The 22,078-nt window shown below is 34.7% G+C and overlaps 1 protein-coding gene across 2 annotated transcripts in view; it reads right to left on the bottom strand.

Annotated features, from left to right (window-relative positions):
- The window catches only part of LOC137620779 (uncharacterized), a 650,311-nt gene that overhangs the window by 445,529 nt on the left and 182,704 nt on the right, over nucleotides 1–22,078 (bottom strand). For both annotated transcript variants that reach the window (XM_068351207.1, XM_068351206.1), the window contains exons 17-20: nucleotides 13,220–13,483; nucleotides 12,514–12,674; nucleotides 11,816–11,834; nucleotides 6,725–10,066 (exon numbers count right to left, since the gene is read on the bottom strand). In XM_068351207.1, coding sequence (XP_068207308.1) covers nucleotides 6,725–10,066; nucleotides 11,816–11,834; nucleotides 12,514–12,674; nucleotides 13,220–13,483 — 3,786 coding nt within the window. The remainder of the gene's footprint in view (nucleotides 1–6,724; nucleotides 10,067–11,815; nucleotides 11,835–12,513; nucleotides 12,675–13,219; nucleotides 13,484–22,078) is intronic.

Consider the following 22,078-nt stretch of genomic DNA (forward strand, 5'->3'; position numbering starts at 1 on the left):
ATCGTTAAGCTCTTGTGCTAATTGTGCAATAAGAGACTTTGATTACTACTATAAAGATGCCTGAAATAAATGCTAAAACCTCTTCCTATCAATAAATGCTAAAACCTCTTCCTATCAAGAAAATGAAGCTTATTTCATTTCAAGAATATGCAAAACCGGATTAATAACTAACCTTTGTAAGACGATTTATGTAACCTGGTACACCATGGCAAAATATTCTCATTTTAACATAAAATGATACAAAAACCTACATTTTATTTGGAAGTCTACCGCTAAAATATATAGTTAAAAAAAAACTTAGATAAATAATAATTTTAATTCTAACTGCAATATAGGAAAACTAATTTTCCTCACATTTGGTATAATCAGATTAAATTTCGCCTGAATTCAAAGGAGTAACATTCAGATTAATAACAACAGTAAGTATATAAAGGAATACGATGCTTGGATGCTGATCATATTTGGACACTCGATTTCCGAGACATTGAGTGAAAGCGCAACAATCTATCTATTGTATCTACCGCTCACGAGATACCTTCAAACACTACCGCTCACGAGGTTCCTTTAAACTTGTAATCGATAATAATCTAAACTTGTTCAAAACATGTCGAGGGTTAACTTTGACTCATTGAGTACAAAATCCTTGCATATATAGTTAATGCTATAGTTTGTTTTACGACATGTTTGTTCAGGTTATGTATTATGTTTATTCTTTTCACGCAGTAATTTTTCTTTGAATATTTTCCATTTCTGTGATGATTAAAATTATGAAATTAGGTCATATGGGCCGCGCTGGGGCTGAGAAGACTATTCAACACAGAGTTGCGATGCGGAGGGGGGGGGGGAAGTGTGCATCATTAGTCAGATAACGAAGCTAAATACTGATAAGAATTCTGGTTGTGAAAACGATCATTAAAGGTTTAAAGGCCATTTGTGAATGGCGGAGGCAAGGGACAGGGACATTGCCCTATCAAGCAGGACAATTCCCTAGAGACTGACCATATTACAAATGATCAGCGCCCAAGCACCCTCTCCACCCAAGCTATGACCAAGGATGACTCAGCAGATAGACCTGTAGGTTCCCCCAAACCACCCATCCTTAGCTCACAAGGATGGTGAAGTTGCAGCGACCAAAGGGACTAACGATTTTAAGCGGGACTCGAACCCCATTCTTACAATCACCATGCAAGGACGCTACCACTAGGTCATTACAACCCTTAGTTGCAAGGATAATGCATTTTTTGGGTAAAGCAATTCCCTTAATCAAAATGAAGTTACCGATACACATTATGTTGTTTAGAACGAATCATTTGAACTGATGCAATTTTTGTATGTTTAATTGAAGCTTTGATACTCCTCGAAAAGTGTTTACGAAAGTATTTGTTAATATTAATCCTTTAGTTATCTTTACTTGAATTTCATTCTATTTCGCTAAGGTCCTTTCAGTCATTACCCTTATTCATTTGTATCTTAAATTCCGTACAAACTTGACGAGTAGATTTGTGGTCTTACGGTTTCTTCCCTGGTTGGCATTCTGCCGGACTCGGGTTCGAGACCCACTCAAGCTCGATGGTTTCTAGAAATGTCTGCAACCTTACCATCTTTGTGAGCAAAGGATGATGGTAATAATAATAATAATAATAATAATAATAATAATATAGCCACACCCCTAATGACGTCATAACGTTGTCTCCCACTCTAGCAGCGGTTACAATGCATCGCCTTATAAATTACAATCTATACTAGCTTATAATCACTTGAAGGTTTGGCCCTCCCTGGTCCTAGCTTGGATGGAGAATGGGCCTTGGGCGCTAGTCATATGTGTATGTGTTCAGTCTCTAGGTCATTGTCACTGTCCCTTGCCTCTGTCATTCACGAGCGGCCTTTAAAATACGTAACTAATAATAAATAGGAAATATACAAGAGATTGAATCTTGCATTCTCTAATAAAACTATCACCTGAACAACGGCCAATTAGTATTACCATTAAATACATTGTAAATGTACCTGAGAACTTGATTTCCAATAAACAGTATATATTTTGATAAGATACGATTATTCAGACCAGTCCACTGAAATGTGTATTTTAGCCCAATAGTGTGGCTGAAAATAATTACAACAATAGACATAGCTTGGGTTACAACAAACTATTAGTAATCTATAAGCACATATCTTCATTTAAAAATTGAAAAAAAAAATTACATTGCTATTAATTTACGTAACAGGTTATTATTATTATTATTATTATTATTATTATTATTATTATTATTATTATGATACAACCCTATTTCGAAAACCTGGATGCTATAAGCCCAAAGCCTCCAATAGGGCAAATAGCACAATAAGAAGAGGAAATAAGGAAACATAAGATAGTGTGTCTGAGTGTACCCTCAAGCAAGAGAACTCTAACCCAAGACAGTGGAGGACCATGGTACAGAGGACATGGCACTACCCAAGACTAAAGAACAATGGTTTGATTTTGGAGTGCCCTTCTAGAATACCTACTTACTATAGCTAAAGAGTCTATTCTACACTTACCAAGAGAAAAATAGCCACTGAATAATTACAATACAGTAATTAACCTCTTGAATAAAGAGGAGTTTTTCAGTCATCTTAGTGTTACCAAGTGTATGAGAAAGAGGAGAATGTGTAAACAATAGGCCAGCTTTCATGTATGTGTAGGAAAAGGAAACAAGAGCCGCAACCAATGAGGGATCTAATGTAGTACTAGCTGGCCAGTCAAATGACCTTATAATTTTCTAGCGGTAATATCTCAACGGGTGGCTAATGCCTTCGCCAACCTGATACATTTTCAGTTTTGTCTTAAGACTAAAACAATTAAAATCGGGATATTGTGGCATCAATAGTTATATGTCTATTTCATTTTCGTACAAATATTAACAAAAAATACAAGCAAGTGGACCATTTTATCAGCTAATGTTTTTATGTAGAACAGAACAGTTTATGTATGAAAGATCTATTTCACTGTTGTTACTCTTCTTAAAATATTTTATTTTAATTGTTCATTACTTCTCATATAAGTTATTTATTTCATTATTTCCTTTCTTCAATGGACTATTTTTCCCTTTTGGAGCCCTTGGGCTTGTAGCATCCTGCTTTTCCAACTAGGGTTGTAGCTTAGCTATTAGTACTAATAACAATAATAATATCAATAAAAATAATAATGAGGTGACCAGAGAGAGAGAGAGAGAGAGAGAGAGAGAGAGAGAGAGAGAGAGAGAGAGAGAGAGAGAGAGAGGAAACCACATGCTCGTATCCTATTACAAGACATGTATCTTAAATTTAATTGTGTATTTTTCTATTTTCTAACTTCACTTCTATGATATTTGCCATCAACAGTATGAGGCACCTACACATACACCCCTGAAAAAAAAAGAGGAAAGAAAAAGTGGAAATAGAAAGGTTCTCTTTTCGGAATAGTGGATACAACAGTTTTCTGACACACTTGTCATCTCGAGGATAATATCGACAGGTCTCGCATTAAAGTGGAGAGAAGGTTGAGGACCTCGGGGTCTTGACAGCCTGGGTCTTGAAAAAGTTTAGCACAGAGAGAGAGAGAGAGAGAGAGAGAGAGAGAGAGAGAGAGAGAGAGAGAGAGAGAGAGAGAGAGAGAGAGAGAGAGAGAGATTGTATGATAACAAACAGAAATAGTGTTTGTCGAGGAGGAAAATTAAAGAATGAAGAAAATTGCCCGACATTAACTGGACAGGTACACTAGCAAATACCTTATAACAAAAATAGAGATCATAGTTAAATATGAAAATGTAAAATGATTGAAAAGGTAAATCTACTGGATATAGAGAGAGAGAGAGAGAGAGAGAGAGAGAGAGAGAGAGAGAGAGAGAGAGAGAGAGAGAGAGAGAGAGAGAGAGAGAGAGAGAGAAGGGTCTACAAAAAAATCCATTAATCAATATGAAATTGATTAGTATCTAGAAATGAATATTCTTCCTATTACATATACAATTGACAGTAAGAAAACTTATATGAATCGAAAACGCTACTGGATTCAGAAAAAAATTCCTTTCCTTCAAGTAACACAGAGAAGACCAAGAGAGGAGAGACTTTTAGTCCACAAGACCAGAAAATACCTTATAGACCTTTTGAAGTCCTAATGAACAGAAAATACCACCCCAGATCTTTTGAAGTTTCCATCAAAGAGGTAGCCAAACGAGGGAAGGAGGACTGCACGCCCCCATACAGAAATTGGGGAGAAGGGAAAATAGTATTTCATCATGAATATATTTCTCAAACAATTAGCTGCATGAGAGATGTTTATAATTCAGTGGCTGCAGTAATTGTCGTAACCATTGTTCTTTTGATGCAGTGTAAATGTAATAATATAATACGTTTTATCATTTCATCATCATTTTTGACAAATCACACAGCAGGCTCAAGAACATCAAGTATAGGTTTAAGTGCAACATGAGAAATGTTCGCCTAATGCCTGGCACTCATGCTAAGTGACAGGTATTTTGGTGTAGGTCTCAAAGATGTAATAAGAGAATTTGCTGGAAAACATCCAAGGAGACCTGATTTTGGATATGTAAAGGTCGAATAAGTTTGTCGATCTGTTCCACTTATTGCAATAAGTGAAGTTCCTTTTTTGGATCCTTGAATAAAACTGACATTTATTTCAATTGTCGATACATTGCACTACTGATTAATGATGTGCAATGTAACAAGTTAAAATGTTTTTTTTTATATAATTTAATAAAATTAATTTCAAATTAATACCAAATAACTAGAAATGACATTCATCTAATCAAACATGAAAAAAGCAAAAAGTAAGGATAGATTACACAAAAACATAATCTCTGTATAAGTTGCTAGGAATAATCGGAATACCCCATATACAATCGAAACTATCAGCTTCTGGGGACCATAAGCACTCTCAGACTTCTTATAAGGCTTCGGCCCATCGGGCCTAAAATTCTACCCACATTCCACAAATACATAGCTACATCACTGCTCATAATCTCAAGTAGCTTCAGAAAACTTCCGAGGTTCCAAAACTGGAAAATGCCTCAAAGATTTTCTAAAGATAATAAGACCAGAAATGCCTAATGGACCTTCTGATGTCATCAAGGCAAGAAAAGGCAAAGCAATCATACCAATTCAACGAGACCATAAACTGTCTTACATATCTTTTGAAATCCCAAGACAAGGAAATGCCTAACAGATCATCTCAATTCTCCAAGATTATAAAATTACAAACAAATTTTTTGAAGCCTCTAAGACCAAAATAGGTCTGAGGTCACCCCACTGGAAAATCACTTTAAAGTTGTGGTGGCCTCGTGGTAGCTTCATTGCCTGATGATTGCTAGACTGGGGTTCGAGTCGCTGCAACCTCACCATCCTTTTTAGCTAAGGATGGGAGGTTTGGAGGGAGCCTATAGGTCCATCTGCTGAGTAATCAGCAGCCATTTCCCGGCCCTCCTTTATCCTAGCTTTCGTGGAGAGGAGGCTTCGACGCTGATCATATGTAATATGGCCTGTCTCTAGGGCATTGTTCTGGTTGATTGGGCAATGTCACAGTTCCTTGCCTATAAAAATTGTCTCGCAGACCCTTTAAAGTAACTTGGACCAAAAAATACCCCATGTTTAAGGCAACAAAGCAAAATGACTGATGTTGACAAGCCGTCAAGAGTTAGGCTTAATCCAAAAAGGCGGTGTTTCAGCAGGTGCAGACGAGAGTGAGGTGAGGTTTGAATCCATAATACATGGATTCCCAGCCGTGGCTTCTGCTATTTTTCAGAAAGGTCTCAAATAAATAAGAGTATCTAAAGCTCAAGATTAAGTTTGTGCTGCTTGTATCGTTGAACTGCCGCCCATGTTGATAATGGCTTAAATGAGAGGGGCCTATTCACAGGTGGAAAAGGGCAATTTCCAATTTCTTAAGCATATTGTTGTATGGGTTGAATTGCAATTCAAATATTGCTACAATCAGCATCAAACCATAATGAATACAACAGAGCACCACCCAAGACTGAATGATCTTTTCAAAAAATAAACCTGAAACCGCGGGCTACAATCCATTATCATATTTGAATAGATTATTGTGATTCATATATTTATAAGTATCGCCTCTAATATGTATCTATACAAAAACCTCACAATCATGTAGGAAGCATAACTTTTGTTGAATATATGAAAACTTTGTAATCCTCTTAAGAGTGATCAACCATTCTATCATGAATAAAATATAATTCTTTGTGTTTTGTAAATGTTTTCTTTAGTGGACAGCATTTGAGACATGAAAGACAGATGCCTGACGTCTAACGTTTTCTTTTATCTATTAATTTTGAAAAAAAGAGACGAGAAGAAACTGTTCCTATAATACAAGAATTTTTCAGTAATTAAATACCAAGAAATATTCATGTTACTCTCTCCTACTTTTTTTCATCTATTTGCATAATTAAGAACCAATTTTTGTTGCTTCAGTAAAATACATCTGTCAGCTACTAATGAAACAAAACATTCATGATATGACACTTCTAACTAAATATAAGTCAGACCTTAAATCCCACTAAAGCAATCTATCCAGATTATTTCACTATTTTTTTCAAACTTATCATAAGTATATCTGATACAATAAGATTTTCCTTTTAACATATTTTAGACAATATATGGATCTTGTTTATCTACACATCTTTTAACATCATTTGAAACTCAATTTCTTTGGCCACTACACCAGTATACTTACAATGGCTTGTTGACTGCAACGCAGCAGGGTCATCCTCAGGGGAAGAGCTGGCTATGCCCTCGAACGAGGCAGTAGATTTGTCCCTTTCAGCATAGCAGAGAGGGATATCCTCAAACCGTTCAGGTATGGCATCCAGTCTTTTACACCCCTCATCACTGTGGTCTAACTTGACTTTCAGAGTCACAATATGAGGGGAATTTCTATACTTTGTGATAGATGTAACCACCTCACTACTTGAACACTGTGGGGACGGAAGTGTTGTTGTTGCCTCCAATTGGTCCTTGGCACATTTTTCTTCAGAGGATGTTTTATTACCCACGTTCTTTGTATCTGGGCCAGAGCTCTTGTCCTTTGGGTCACTAACATTGATGGAAATACTTGAAAAAAATGTTTCGAAGCCATGCTTTACTTGAAAGTATGGTGGATCTCCATTCCTTTCCTGACTAACAGACGATGGCTCTTCCTTTGGTAAGAAGAATGGTCTTGTGGTCTTCAAGGAGGAAGCAGCTTCTGATATCACATTTTGTAACATTTCACCTCTAGAGTGGTTAGCTGGTTTCGATTCAGTGTCTTTAGTAAAATGAGATCCTTCACTTTTATGCATTATTGATGACAACGATGTTACACATGGTGCAGCTGTCTTGGAATCCCCCTTTTCTTGGTTTGGTGATTCACTATCTTCCGGGCCTTGATGGTGTGACCCTCCAGCTGTTTTTTCTTCACTTAAATATTCCAAATCTTCTGTTTCCTCGGATTCCCATGGCTGTGTCTCTACTTCTTGGACAACTGTTTCTAAATAATTCACGAAATCATCACCTTCTAAACTTAAAATTTCATCAGATACCAAGTTTTTTGCTCCAATACCCCACCCATCGGTAGATGGTGTTGGCGAAGGCTGTAAAGATTGACTGAACTGTGAGTCAATGATATCTTCCGGTTTTGGTATCAAACTCTCTTCCTTCCTTGGGGAAAATTTTTTGTTTTCCAATTCGAGCAACAATGCCTCATAAGTATTTGGTTCTGGTTGAAGATTTATCTGTGAGATAATCATTGATTCTGGATTGTTTATAAACAGCTCGACCTCTTCACTCTCCTCAGACTCTACTGAACGATCTGTATCTATTCTCTTATTTACTTCTAGAGTGTCACTCTCCTCTTCACTATCGCTGTTGGTGTCTGGATACATTCGATGTAATTTAAAAGATTTATCTTTCGAAGAGAAGAAACCATTGTTATTATCCAATGTCACACTACTATCACTCAATTCAGATACACCTGTACCGTCTTTGATCTGTTCTGAACAGGGTTTTTCACTGCTTAGATCAGACAGGGAGAAAGGGTGAGTGCCAAAGTCTATGGGTGGAGGCGAGCCTGAACTGCCACTACTTGTGACACTTGATGCTCTCATATCTGACAGTTTCCTGACAGGTTTAGTACCACCTGGGAGATTGGTTTTCATTTCTTCGTTGCCAAGTACATCTGGACTCACTAATTTTGCACTGTCACCGGAAAGAGGATAGTCTGTCCTTTCTAAGCTTTCAACGATTTCTTTGCTTTTTGGTATAAATTCAATATTAGACAATTCTGCACCACTATCTTTCTTAGAGGTTTTATCCACTGGATTGCTTCGGTCCACACTTGTGCAAATTTCTTCTTTAATCTCCTGACTTTGTGAGATTTCATCTGAATCTTGATTTTCTAACAAAAGTGTCCTCAAATAAGCAGCTCTTAAAGGATGCTCAAGATTACTTAAAGAACATTCTGGGGGTGTATTGCTGCAACTTTCTAATATTTCACCTAGGGATGTAGAAGTCTCTTCCTCACCTTCAAAAGCTCTGCGATACTCGCTCTCAGTAATAAGACGGAATTTGCCCGTTATTCCTAAAATATCAGGTGGCCCTGGATCTCTTTCTTCTTCAGAATCATTAATTGGCTTGAGGTCTTGGAGTGATTCTTCCTCTAATGGCTTGTCCTCTTCCCCTCTGTGAGATATTTCAACTTTCTTCTCTTTTTCATTAGAATCGATTTCTAGATGCAAATGCTGGGAAAATGGTTTCAAAACCTCTTCCCCTTGAAATTCTTCTGGAGGAGTTATGATGAAATTTTCTTCACTGCCTACTGGTGATGGCATTTCAGCCACATATCGAGCAGTATGAATATCTGGGGATGTGGAAGACACTGTCTGTGAAATAATTGGGGATATCTCTTGGTCCAATGGGGAAATCAAGAAATCGGACAATAACCTGCACTGATCAGCAGCTGAGCTTATACTACCTTGTTCTGATTCAGGAAACTGTTGCTCTTCCAAGGAAAAATCCTTGAAGAACAAATTAGGTTTCCAGTTATCCGTCGCATCATGTTGGTCATCCCAATACTCTTTGGAAGTTTTATCTGAAATGGGTGGAACATTAGCTGCTTCTATATTAGGCATTCGTGACACCAGTGTATCTTGAGGCTTTAGAGAACTAAAGGGTTCAAAACACCTTAATACACGATCGAGCATTGTATCTTTGGGCAAGTTATTGTCAAAAGCGATGGATCGCATCGAGCAATGCTCCAGGCATTCAGATGATCCTTGCCATGGAACCAATGAAGAATGGCCTGAAGACTTGGACACCTCCGATGGATCACTTACCTCAGACTTCTGCATTTTCTTCTGAAGACTTGCGTTAATTTTCTGATGACACTTACTATCATTGCTGACACTATAACTAGGGAATTCACTTGCACTATTAGCTTTGGTTAGTCGTTTTGTACCATAGTTAGTTAATACATGCACTTTACTAAGGCTATTGTTAGTATGTTCACTTAAACTATTAGAGACTAAATTATTTACAGTGGCTGTCTTTTCCGTCCTTGGGCAGATCAGGTCATCTAAACTATTAGTATTTTTACAATGGGTCTCATCAGTAATCATGCTTTTACTGGCAGCATTCATACCATCTTCCCCTTGGTTTTGTGTTTCTTTACAAGAGGACTCGACATCAAACACCGCCTGGTACTGTTTATAGGGTTTATTATTACTCTCGTTTTCCTTAACAATCCATCGATCATCATCGGTGGTACATTTGGTATTAAGGTTAAAAACTTTAGTATCTTTGGATAAAGCTGACGTTGTAGCTTGATGGCTGTGAGATCCCATTACTTCCCCACACTCTACCGACGGCGAGTCCAAACTACCGACTTGTACTGTTGCTACAGAAGCATGGTACAGAGATCGAGTGCGTTGCACTGAATGGGGGAGCTTCGAGCTCTGCTTCGGAGACTCGGAAAGAGCAGTTGCACTGCTGCGTAACGAAGGTATTGGTCGTGGAGAAGGTGTAGGTCGCTGGCTCTTTATATCTGTCGATAGAAGAAGAGAACAGCGTTTGGTTCATGGCATGACAGAAAACTATATCTAACATTTTCTCTTCTTTCCAACTATTTTCAAATATATATGGGGTGGATTCACGCTCATTATATGATGAAAATATTATACAGTATTTATGCAGACAACCCTCTAGGCATGTAAACAAAATATGGAAAAGTAATAACGCTGACACAGGTTTGGTTTGGGTAGTGCGAATTTGCAAATACACTGTGCAAGTGCCACCTATACAAGCAGTGTAAATAAACCAAGTCTTGCTAAACTACCTACCTAACTCCTCATTAAAGAATAACACTGAAACAACGAACATTTACAGTAAAGCAAAACTCACACCTCAAAATTGGCAACAATATTTCGCAAATACACAGATTCAGCGTTGAGATTCGGATTTTCATTTCTACGAGAGTTTAGAAACAATAAAAATACAGACTAAGGTACACGGAGGCTTGCTCCGTTTTATCAAAATGGATGGTTAGATTTTGTTAATATTTAAATATGGAGGAAGAGGCATTAACGATCCAAATGCAATGACTCAAAGGAAAATGTGGAGGTAACCTGAGCTATGTGCAATGTACTACAACTTAGCAAATACGGTGGCAACTCTATTTTTCAACTGCCAATCTTGCTTAACGACTTCGTCTACTTCGATTTGATTAAGTCTATCCTCATACATGATTTATTATATAGCAAATACATTATTTACAAGCAATTTTTGCACATACAAGCTTTAACTTTACTTAATTGCCAGTACTACAAGTAACAAACAGTGATAGTAATTTTAATTGGATAAACTATCATGGCGTAAAGTATTATCAATAATATTATACTTTGTGCCATGCTGTATACAGAAAACAAATCTTTAGAACATAACTACAAAAAATGAAATGAAATTTAAACTGTCAGCCAACATATTTCTAATTACTTCCCTAATGCCAGCATAGTCTCTTTCTTTATAATAGTTGAAGGTATAGAGAGTGACAAAAAATTTTATATAAAAAAGGATATAAGAAACAGGCATTTACTGATAATGAACGATATAAAAAAAAATATTTTGAATACAATAAAAACGAAAAAAAAAAAAAAAAAAAAAGAATTGGAATTATTCACGCAAGTAAATTTAGTAATTTAAAACAAGAGTAGAATCCTAAAAAAAAAATCAGTGATTTCATGTTACGAAAGCTGAGTACAAAATATGATATAATGGACAAAACAATATTAAAAAAAAATGGAAATATACTGAACTTAATAAAAAATAACAAAGAACTAAAATCCTCCCCCAGTTTAAGTAGACGACAGCGTACTTTCTAATCATGACCTTTAAAAATATCTAGTCAACCTTACTAATAATAGATACGTACCCTAAACATTCCTGTAAAATGTCTTAAGAGAGTTCTTTTAGCCTAAAATAGTCAAAAGAATTACATATTCATCCCCAAGAATTTTCTTTTGAAATCTAAGATACTTTGCTATTGCTAAGAAAATCATATGAAAACTCTATACATTTCTTTAAAAAGGGGAAATTTTACAGTTCTCTCGTTTATATTAGCGAGTTCGAATATCAGTGTAGACACAGAGAGCGACAACTACAAGAACAATAGCAACAAATAAAGCAAAAAAAAAAAAAAAAAAAAAAAAAAAAACAACTGGTCCTTAAATCCAATATTCAAGCAGATGCATTACAGAGTGCTTACAGTTTACTGGAAAATCTAGATCAAGTTACTCACGTTCAGCCTTTTTCTGTGACTTCAAAGAGTGAAAAAAAAGAGTGAAGAGAATGGAAATTATCTTACAAAAGATCATAGAATATAAAAACAATACATTAAATTCATGGGATTACATTAATTTAGGTACGACAATGCATTAAAACCAAAAATTCATAAATAATTTTATTTTTACCAAATTCGTGAGATTAATTACGGAAAGTCATAAAAACCCAAGAATACGTCTTTAAAAGTTGTAACAAAATTCGAAGGATTTAAAACGCTAAATTATTATGATAATAAAAATTTAGAATATAAGATAAAAAATTGTGAAAACATTTATCCTTATAAAATAACTTATGACTAACTTACTGCATTAGAATCAGTAAGTGAGGATAAAACTCCATATATACAGTACCTCAGACAATCATAAATGTTTCGACTGTGATTATATATGATTTACATTCAAGGAAAATTTTCAAAATTCGAAAAAATAAAAGATGAGTCAATCAAATGGTGAAAATGGTTTGTTTTCCTCGAATTTATGATTATACAAATTAATCATGATTTTTCTCACCTTACTTTGGCGATTATTTGAAGTCATTTTACAAAAATAATTATTCAGTCGACAAAAATATATTTTTCAAAATTTGCATGGATATAAACACTGATGAATTGTAACTTCAAAATGCTTTAATAACTATTCATCCGTCAATAAGTACCTGTTTCACATTTCCCGTGCGGGTGGGAGTGCTGAGAGGTGAGACGTGGGCGGCGCTGGTGACTGACGGATCATTATTGACAGTTATGACTGTGACAGGACCAGACCGGACTTCCCGGATAAAAGCACGGGCGCCTCCCACAATCTGCACTTTCGCAGAGCCTGCGAAGGAAGATGGCAAAGTTATTACTTATAATAATAATAATAATAATAATCGCTGAAGAGGCTTAAATATAGTGAGAAGTTCAAACGGCCAAATAAAACAGATAAGGGCTATAATTTTGGATCAAAGATTATGTCAGTAATTCATTATGCGTACTTTCACATCACAAGGTATACTAAGTGAGAGCTCTCTCTCTCTCTCTCTCTCTCTCTCTCTCTCTCTCTCTCTCTCTCTCTCTCTCTCTCTCTCTCTCTCTCCGTTATCCTTATATAAAGAGGAACGTTGCCTGATGCACCCTCTCCAATGTCTTTTATCAAAGGCATCCTCTTCCAAACCTCTTCTCTCCATATCATCCTTCACCTTATCTTGCCATCTAATTCTCTCTCTCTCTCTCTCTCTCTCTCTCTCTCTCTCTCTCTCTCTCTCTCTCTCTCTCTCTCTCTCTCTCAAGCAAATATAGTTTTCCTAAACCCTGAATGTAAATACAACAAAGCACAGCCACTCGTTAGAACCACCAATTTTACAAATGTTTCACCTCTCTCACCTTTCCCATCGTAATCCTTCGAAGACCCACTGTTCCCGATGTCCTTTGCAGAGCTATTATCCCCAGCGATGCCGACTGGAGACTCTTTTTGAGATCTGACGTCTCTACTGTAGGAGGAAGAGCCCTTGGGGTCTCCCGGGGACGAAGCGACGGGCTGTGAGACTAGCAGGGTGACTTCGTTGTCGATTTGCCTCAGGAGCTCCACGGCTCCTACGTAAGGAAGGTTCTCGACTGAACGGCCGTTGATTCCGACGATCCTGTCGCCTGTTCCAATGGGAGAGAAAGGAAATGTGACATTTTATTTACATAAGAGGATTTATTAATGAAGGGAAGTGATTATCACAGGCATTTTGACTTCTAAAATATAAAATTACAGTAAAGTAATGCACCGGCAGTGTCATGCAAAAAGAATGAATTTGCATAGGCATTGATTATAACTGTATGCTTTTTCAATAAGGATAGTAACTTTGTTAATAATAATAATAAAAATAATAATAATAATAATAATAAAAATAATAATAATAATTAAATCGAAATCTTTATTCGATACTAATGAAATTATAAAATTATAGTGTGATCCTTGACGATATAACAGAATATAGAAAATCTTGATGGAATTAGCACAAGGGCAAATATTGCACATATATAAGCCTTAACTTTCTGATGATGGGGTTAGCAATTCGTAAGACAAACACAAAACGTAAAATTTATCTGGTTACTTGTTCAAATTATATGAAAATCATTCTATATTTAGCAAAAAGAAAAAGTTAGTAGTATTATGACTTTGGTGGCTTATAATAATACTGTTATTTGACATAAGAAAATAAGGATGGCAGTAAGAATTGGGAAAGTAAAATACTCAACCTGCTTGGTCTTTTAGACTTAACAAGGAAAAAAATAATTCTATCAGTCTTGCTTTCTCCATCATAAGGGTGACCATTACAGTATTCTAGAAGCTTTATTACACCTAAGACCAGATTGTGGAATGATCTTACTAATCTAGTGGCGGAAATTCTGTTCAAACTTTGTATAAATTCATTTCTGTTGAACAGACTGACACAAGTCTCGTTTCATAGTTTATGTATAACTGATCTACTTCAACGCTGCTAATGACCTCAATATATATATATATATATATATATATATATATATATATATATATATATACACACAGACATATATACGGCATACACACACAAACACACATACAAACACACACACAAACACACATACAAACACACACACACATATATATAAATATATATATATATATATATATATATATATATATATATATATATATATATATATATATATATATGTATAGCTATATATGTGTATATAGTATATATAGATACACACATATACAGTGTATATATATATACATATATATATATATATATATATATATATATATATATATATATATATATATATATATATATGCTATTAGCTTTCCTCACCGGGCTACTATCCTTATTGGATCCCTTCATGCCTAATCCCAATGAATTTCAAGAGCAAGATTATAATGTTCTGATGCTAAACGGCGAGACTGTGAATATCAGTATACACTATAGATAGTAAGACAGTAGTATAAGTATAGACGACAGGCAGTAATATAAGTATAGAATGCGAGACAGTAGTATAAGTATTGACGGCGAGATAGGAAACCAAAGATATTTGAGAGTCTAATAAAAATGGTGGTTTGATAGAGAAGGGAAAGACGAGAAACCAGACTGATAATAATAATAATAATAATAATAATAATAAAAATAATAATAATCATAATAATAATAATAATAATAATGATAATAATAATAATAATCTCGCATATATAATTAAGAACAAGTGTTTGGATAAACATATATATATATATATATATATATATATATATATATATATATATATATATATATATATATATATATATATATATATATATTCTGTCCAGCTGAGCAACACTATCGAGCGTATGATTACTCGGTCTCTCCCTGTCCCTTGGGTAGGGGGCACAGGGTGTAGTCATACCGTGCGTGCATAACTATCTAAATATTTAGCCGTCATTTCTGACTGGTCGCGTACAACAACAACAACAACAACAACAACAATAATAATAATAATAATAATAATAATAAGACTTGTATAAAGCTTACAAATAAACAATCAATTGTAAATAAAATCATATACAGATTACACAATGCTTTATCTTAGTAAGGACGACATTCTAAGATTTCAAAACAGAAGAGTAATCGGTAGAATCAATTCTCGGTAACAGGCCACTCTACAGAAACTAATGACCCAAGAAGAAGCAAATTCCAAAAGGTCGCAAAACAGATACATTACTTTCCTTTAAATCTACTGGAGATACCGTGTGTGTGCGTGTGACTTCTATATGGATTGTGGTGTGGCTGGAAAGATGGGCGGGCGATCCAGGACCCTTACAGTTACTAGAAGGGTCCTGGAGACAAATATTATTGTGCGAAATATCTGCCCTCTGGCGGAATGGCGAGGGAGGGTATAAACCCACTTAGGAGTTGTTTGTTACAAGGCATTCCAGGGCGAGTGCTTGAAATCTGATAACATTAGCATAACTCCATTTCATAATACCGAATTCTTCCATTAAAGGGACGAGTCGCTCACAGATAACGGATACACTTTTACGACAGCACTTTTCCCTTGTTTAAGTGACATGACCCTGATACCTCGTTCTTAAGAGGTTGAAGTTCTACCTGTAACCTTAAACACACTAATAAAGTATGGACACAAAAGTCTTGTGTGTTTCAGTAACAGGAAATACACGGGCATATACAATATTTGCTTCAGTAACAAGGTACTGCGTGTTACATTTGGTTTCCCAGCAACGAAAAATGACCAAAAAAAATCTATACTTCATAATCAGTAAAAGGAAGTGAAAGTTTCTCTATGTTAATAAACATTAGAAGATATTACGATTACATGTGGATCCAGGAGAATGAAGACAATCGTCTTCAGGCCAATGATGAATTTCATTATTAACTAAATTTGAGTAACTAATAATCAGTATTTAACTAACTATGAGGATGCTCTGCTTCATCTATGCACCAGAGTACCTTCAACAATGTTTTCAAGTATTTCTGAAAACACTGGCAATGCTGCATAACAGGTTGATCTAACAATAGACGACAAAGATCAATCTGGATTTGACAATTATCAAATAAATAAAGCCACAATTCTTTACATTTATTCATAACGAAATTTAAACTGAAATAACAACATTTAAAAAAAAGGCCATCAAGAAATAATTCTTTAAAGATATTTAACTCCGCCAAGGAGGTTTTAAAATCAAGTCGGTTTATTTATCTATTTATCAGTCTGTGTCTGTGGACAGGATTTGTCTGTGTGTCTGCGGACAGGATTTGTCTGTGGACAGGATTTGTGTGAGTGTCTGTGGACAGGATTTGTCTGTCTGTCTGTGGACAGGATCTGCCTGTGTGTCTGTGGACAGGATCTGTCAAGTGTGTCTGTGGACAGGATCTGTCATGTGTGTCTGTGGACAGGATCTGCCTGTGTGTCTGTGGACAGGATCTGCCAGTGTCTCTGTGGACAGGATTTGTCTGCGCCTGTGGACAGGATCTGCCTGTATGTCTGTGAACAGGATCTGTCTGTGTGTCTGTGGACAGGATTTGTCTGTCTGTATGTGGACAGTAATTGTCTATGTGTCTGTGGACAGGATTACGTCAAAACAACTCGACGGATTTTGACGAAATTTTCACCACAGACAGATCTTAGGTCATGGACAACGCCATTAAAGTTTGGAGATGATCCAGATCCAGATTTGCATTTTTCGCAATCTACAGTCAGCATATAAAAAGGGTGATGTGCTGTTCCTAGACTTTATTTTATAAATTTGTCAATTCTTCCCTGAGTAAGTTTTGAACGTAATCCGGATTTGGCGTCTGGATCATACGCAAATCGAATGTCTTTCTTTTTGTGTCAACGTCACCCTTTGGCAAAGCTTTGAAATCTCTGAATGATCTTGTCAGAGTATGCTATGATAACCACTTACAAATTACAAATAAAACAAGACACACAATAAATTTCCGTGACTATCTTAAGCAAATCTTCAGAGAAAAATAAAAGGAAAGAGTTTCCCCGCGAATGGAGAAACATTGAAATTATGGAAGAAAAAAAAAAAAAAAAAAAAAAAACGTAATATATTTACCAGTAAAACCATGTAATATATCATTATAATTACTAATACTAGCCAAGCTGGTTGGAAAAGCAGAACGCTACACGCCCAAGGGTACCAACAGTACCTTGTGAGGAAAGGAAATAAGTGAATAGCAAATAAACTATATATAAGTAATGAATAAAAATATAAAATATTCTAAGACCATTAAAAACGTTGAAATAGATCCGTCTTACATAAACTATAAAGCAAGACTTATGTCAATTTCACAAAAAAAAAACTATTCATTATTGACCTAAACTTACTACGAATAAATTGTGTTTGAAATGTTCAAAATGGTTATAATACATAATACATATATACAGTATATATATATATATATATATATATATATATATATATATATATATATATATATATATATATATATATATATATATATATATATATATATATATAAAACCTACTTGACCTTTTAAATAGTCAAAGCAAAAGACAAAGATATGAGGTCAGAGCAAATTGCCATTCTGTTTCGGTCAACCAAACGTTTCAGTTCTGCAAATGCGAATGAACTCTTATTTACAGGACTTTAAAGAGTGATAAACGTACGAACGAGGGAGTAACATGTGGAAATACAAGAAAATATAACAGAGTTGTTTCCCAAATCATCAGGCTCCATAACAGCGTAAAAGGAAACTTCTAAAGCGATAAAAGAGATTTGTCCAAAAACTAAGGGGAAGAAGAAGCATTAGAATCTGTGTCAATGGTGTTGCAACACCGTTCCCCTCTTCCAAAATGATATTATTCAAAGAAAACTCAATCGTCTAGAAATGGAAGAAGGGTGGCAGAAATACACCACCCGTGAAATGACAGGACTCCAAATTGTTATAAGATATAATTCCATTCGTGTTCAGTTTTCAGCATAAAGGTCTAAATGTAGCTCATGAATGGCAGAGGCAAGGGGCAGTGACAATGCCCTAATAGACTATTACCCTTGAGACTGGTTATATATTCATATGATCAACATTCAAGGACCCTCTCCACCCAATCTAGGACCAGGGAGGGCCAAACAATGGCTGACGATGACTCACCAGTTAGACCTCTAAGCAGCCCCAAACTCCCTGTCCCTAGCTCACAATGATGATAAGGTTGCAGGCACTACAAGAAACTATCGAGCTTGAGCGGGTCTCGGACCCCAGTCCAACAGATCCACAGGCAGGGACGTTTCCAATAGGCTACCAAAGAGGAGTCGTATCCGGAAGTATCCACACATCAGAAGAATGTTAAAGATATTGAATAAATTCATCTGACGAGCCAGTGTTTTTCTTTAGCCTTACATAAATAAAAATACAATCCTTGAATTATGCAACGGCTAAATATTGATATATATATATATATATATATATATATATATATATATATATATATATATATATATATATATATATATATTATATATATATATATATATATACTGTGTATACACACACGGATTCAACTCTTCCCATCTTTCCCCTTTTCCTAACTACAATCCGGTGGTTCCGCAATTTGTGGGAGATTATGGTTTCCGAGTGTTCCTCTCAGGGTAACCCCTCTCACCAGGGTATGACCAGTACCTCTCCCCAGGGTAGGGGGACAGTGAGAGACCAAGTTGTTATACATCTGGCAATGACGCTCAGCATGCCAGGAAAAAATATATATTTATATATAAAACTAGACACTTGCTCCAATAAGGCAATGCTAATTCTTACTGACAGCAAACCTACCAAAGAAGGTTAAGTAACCACTACTTGGCCCATCAAGCTATTACCATGCCCGTATCTATAGGTAGTCACTGAAAACAAGTGGTGAGTGCAAGAATGGACTCACGCACAGACAAACATTTCAAGTAATACTGACCAGATAATGGACTTAAATGCTCCTGTATCGGCGGGGTCTGTTTCACACCCTCCTCAAAACTTTGAGTTATCAAATTATTTGTTTGTATATATATATACATATATATATATATATATATATATATATATATATATATATATATATATATATATATATATATATATGTATATATATATATACAGTATATATATATATATATATATATATATATATATATATATATATATATATATATATATATATACAGTATATATATATATATATATATATATATCTATATATATATATATATATATATATATATATATATATATATATATATATATATATATACAGTATATATATATATATATATATATATATATATATATATATATATATATATATATATATATATATATACATACATATATATATCTATACAATATATATATATATATATATATATATATATATATATATATATATATATATATATATATATATATATATATATATATATGACAAGATAACGGGAATAAAAAAGTTCCTTATCTTAGGCTGTGACCGTGTTTCTCTTCAAATAATGGTCTTTAACGTTGTACTTGTATTTACACTGGAAGAAGTTTCTAAAAGCCATGCAATTACGGAAAATGAGGTCCGTTTGTTTTCGACTCAACACCAAACATTAGCTACGATAATCTTCAAAAGAGGATACTTTTTGTCGAATCCAGTTTCCATGAGCCTTGAAATAAATTCTTATTTTAGTCTTAATCGAAAAAGGATCAAGAAAAGGAGAAACACGGATACGAGAGCAAACTAGATTTGAGGATATTTTAACAAATGTAAGGAAAAGAAATGGATATAGGAAGAACATATAATGAGAATGACAGAAAATAGATGGCCACTTAGAATAACCAAATGGGTCCTCAGAGATTGCAAAAGAAGCAGGGAAAGGAAGAGAATACGATGAATTGACGAACTAAGAAAGTTTGAGGGTGTGGAATTGCATATATATATATATATATATATATATATATATATATATATATATATATATATATATATATATATATATATATATATATATATATATATAATGCATTATAGTTTATTATATGGCTAAATGAAGTGTATAAATAATTATACTTTTCCGTAATAAATGTAGGATCTGCTGAACCCAATGCAAAGAAGGATTCACGGGCAACAAATAAAAATTTTTAATAATGAAGTTGTTATGCATGTTTATGTCAGGTTGCCAGATAACTCATGATCAATCAATCAAAAATGTTAACAAAAATAATCATCATAAGTCGCATTTCTCTGAAAACATCTCTCTCAAATATCTGGAAACATAAAAAATAATCCTATAATATCTAATATTAAAAATATCAGCAGATACAGAATATAAAGAGGTGAACCATAGTTTTGTTCTCCGAGTGTACCTGGCCGTTCAAAGTTGAAAAGTTTGAAACTTCATAAGTTCTAACTTCAAGCAAATGTTTTTATGTTGAACAGACTGACACAAGTCTCTCTTTATAGTTTATAGATGAAAGATCTGTTTTAATGTTGTTGTTGTTTTTAAAATATTTTATTTTAATTTTTTATTTCTTTTTCATATAGTTCATTTATTTCCTTGTTTCCTTTTCTCACTGGGCTATTTTTCCCTGTTGGAGCCCTTGGGCTTATAGCATCCTGCTTTTCCCGCTAGGATTGTAGCTTGGCTAATAATAATAATAATAATAATAATAATAATAATAATAATAATAATAATAATAATAACGGCTTGAATACCGAAGACATAAGACAAGAATATCATTTTAGAGCTCACGATATTCACGATGAGTTTCATAATCTTCTTTCTATATGCATTATTTGGAGACATTGGGAAAGGAAGCAAATGTCAAAAGTACTTTTCAATTGCAAGAACTCTTGAATTCGTATGGACAGAAATAAATCCATAAAATTTGAAACGCAATATTCAATACCACAGTGATGCCAACATTCAAAGTGCAGACTAAGCAGAGGTCAGATATATGTCTTCATTTAATTCAATTGGAATGGCACACTTTTATTTGCCAGTTAATGGTAACAGTTTCTATGACACTCCAATTCTTCAGGGGCATAGTAGATACTATGTTAACCAAGGCACCAGCCACCCGTTGAGGAACTTCCACTAGAGATTTAGTGGGTCCTTTGACTGGCTAAATTGGATCCATCTCTGGCTGCGGCTCATATTTCCTTTGCCTTTGCATACTCCGAATAGTCAAGCATTTTCTTTACACATTCTCCTCTTTCCTCATACACCTGACAACACAAAGATGACCGAAAATTCTTCTTCACTCAAAGGGTTAATTACTGCAATGTATTTGTTAAGTGGCTACTTTCTACTTGGTAAGGGTAAAAGAGATTCTTTAGCTATGGTAAGCAGCTCTTCTAAGAGAAGGACACTCCAAAATCAAACCATTGTCCTCTAGTCTTGGGTAGTGCCAGAGCATACAGCATTCTGGTTTTCCAACTAGGGTTATAGCTTAACTCGTAATAATAATTATAGTTGTATTTAAGTAAATACGTCTTTAATTCGCATTAAATGGGCAAGCAAACAAACGCTCTTAAGTAATACGCCCTTCACATGAAATGTATAATCACCATCAGAATCATCATCTCCTTCGCCTATTGACGCAATAATGTCCTAGACCTATACGTTTAACAAAGGACACATTTTCATTGATTTATCTAATGTTTTCTGTGGCAGTGACGTCACAGGTCATTGCCAGGATTATCAGTTGTAAAAAATCTATACTCGAATATTT

Source organism: Palaemon carinicauda, chromosome 27, assembly GCF_036898095.1.
Source record: "Palaemon carinicauda isolate YSFRI2023 chromosome 27, ASM3689809v2, whole genome shotgun sequence".
NCBI classification, from domain to species: domain Eukaryota; kingdom Metazoa; phylum Arthropoda; class Malacostraca; order Decapoda; family Palaemonidae; genus Palaemon; species Palaemon carinicauda.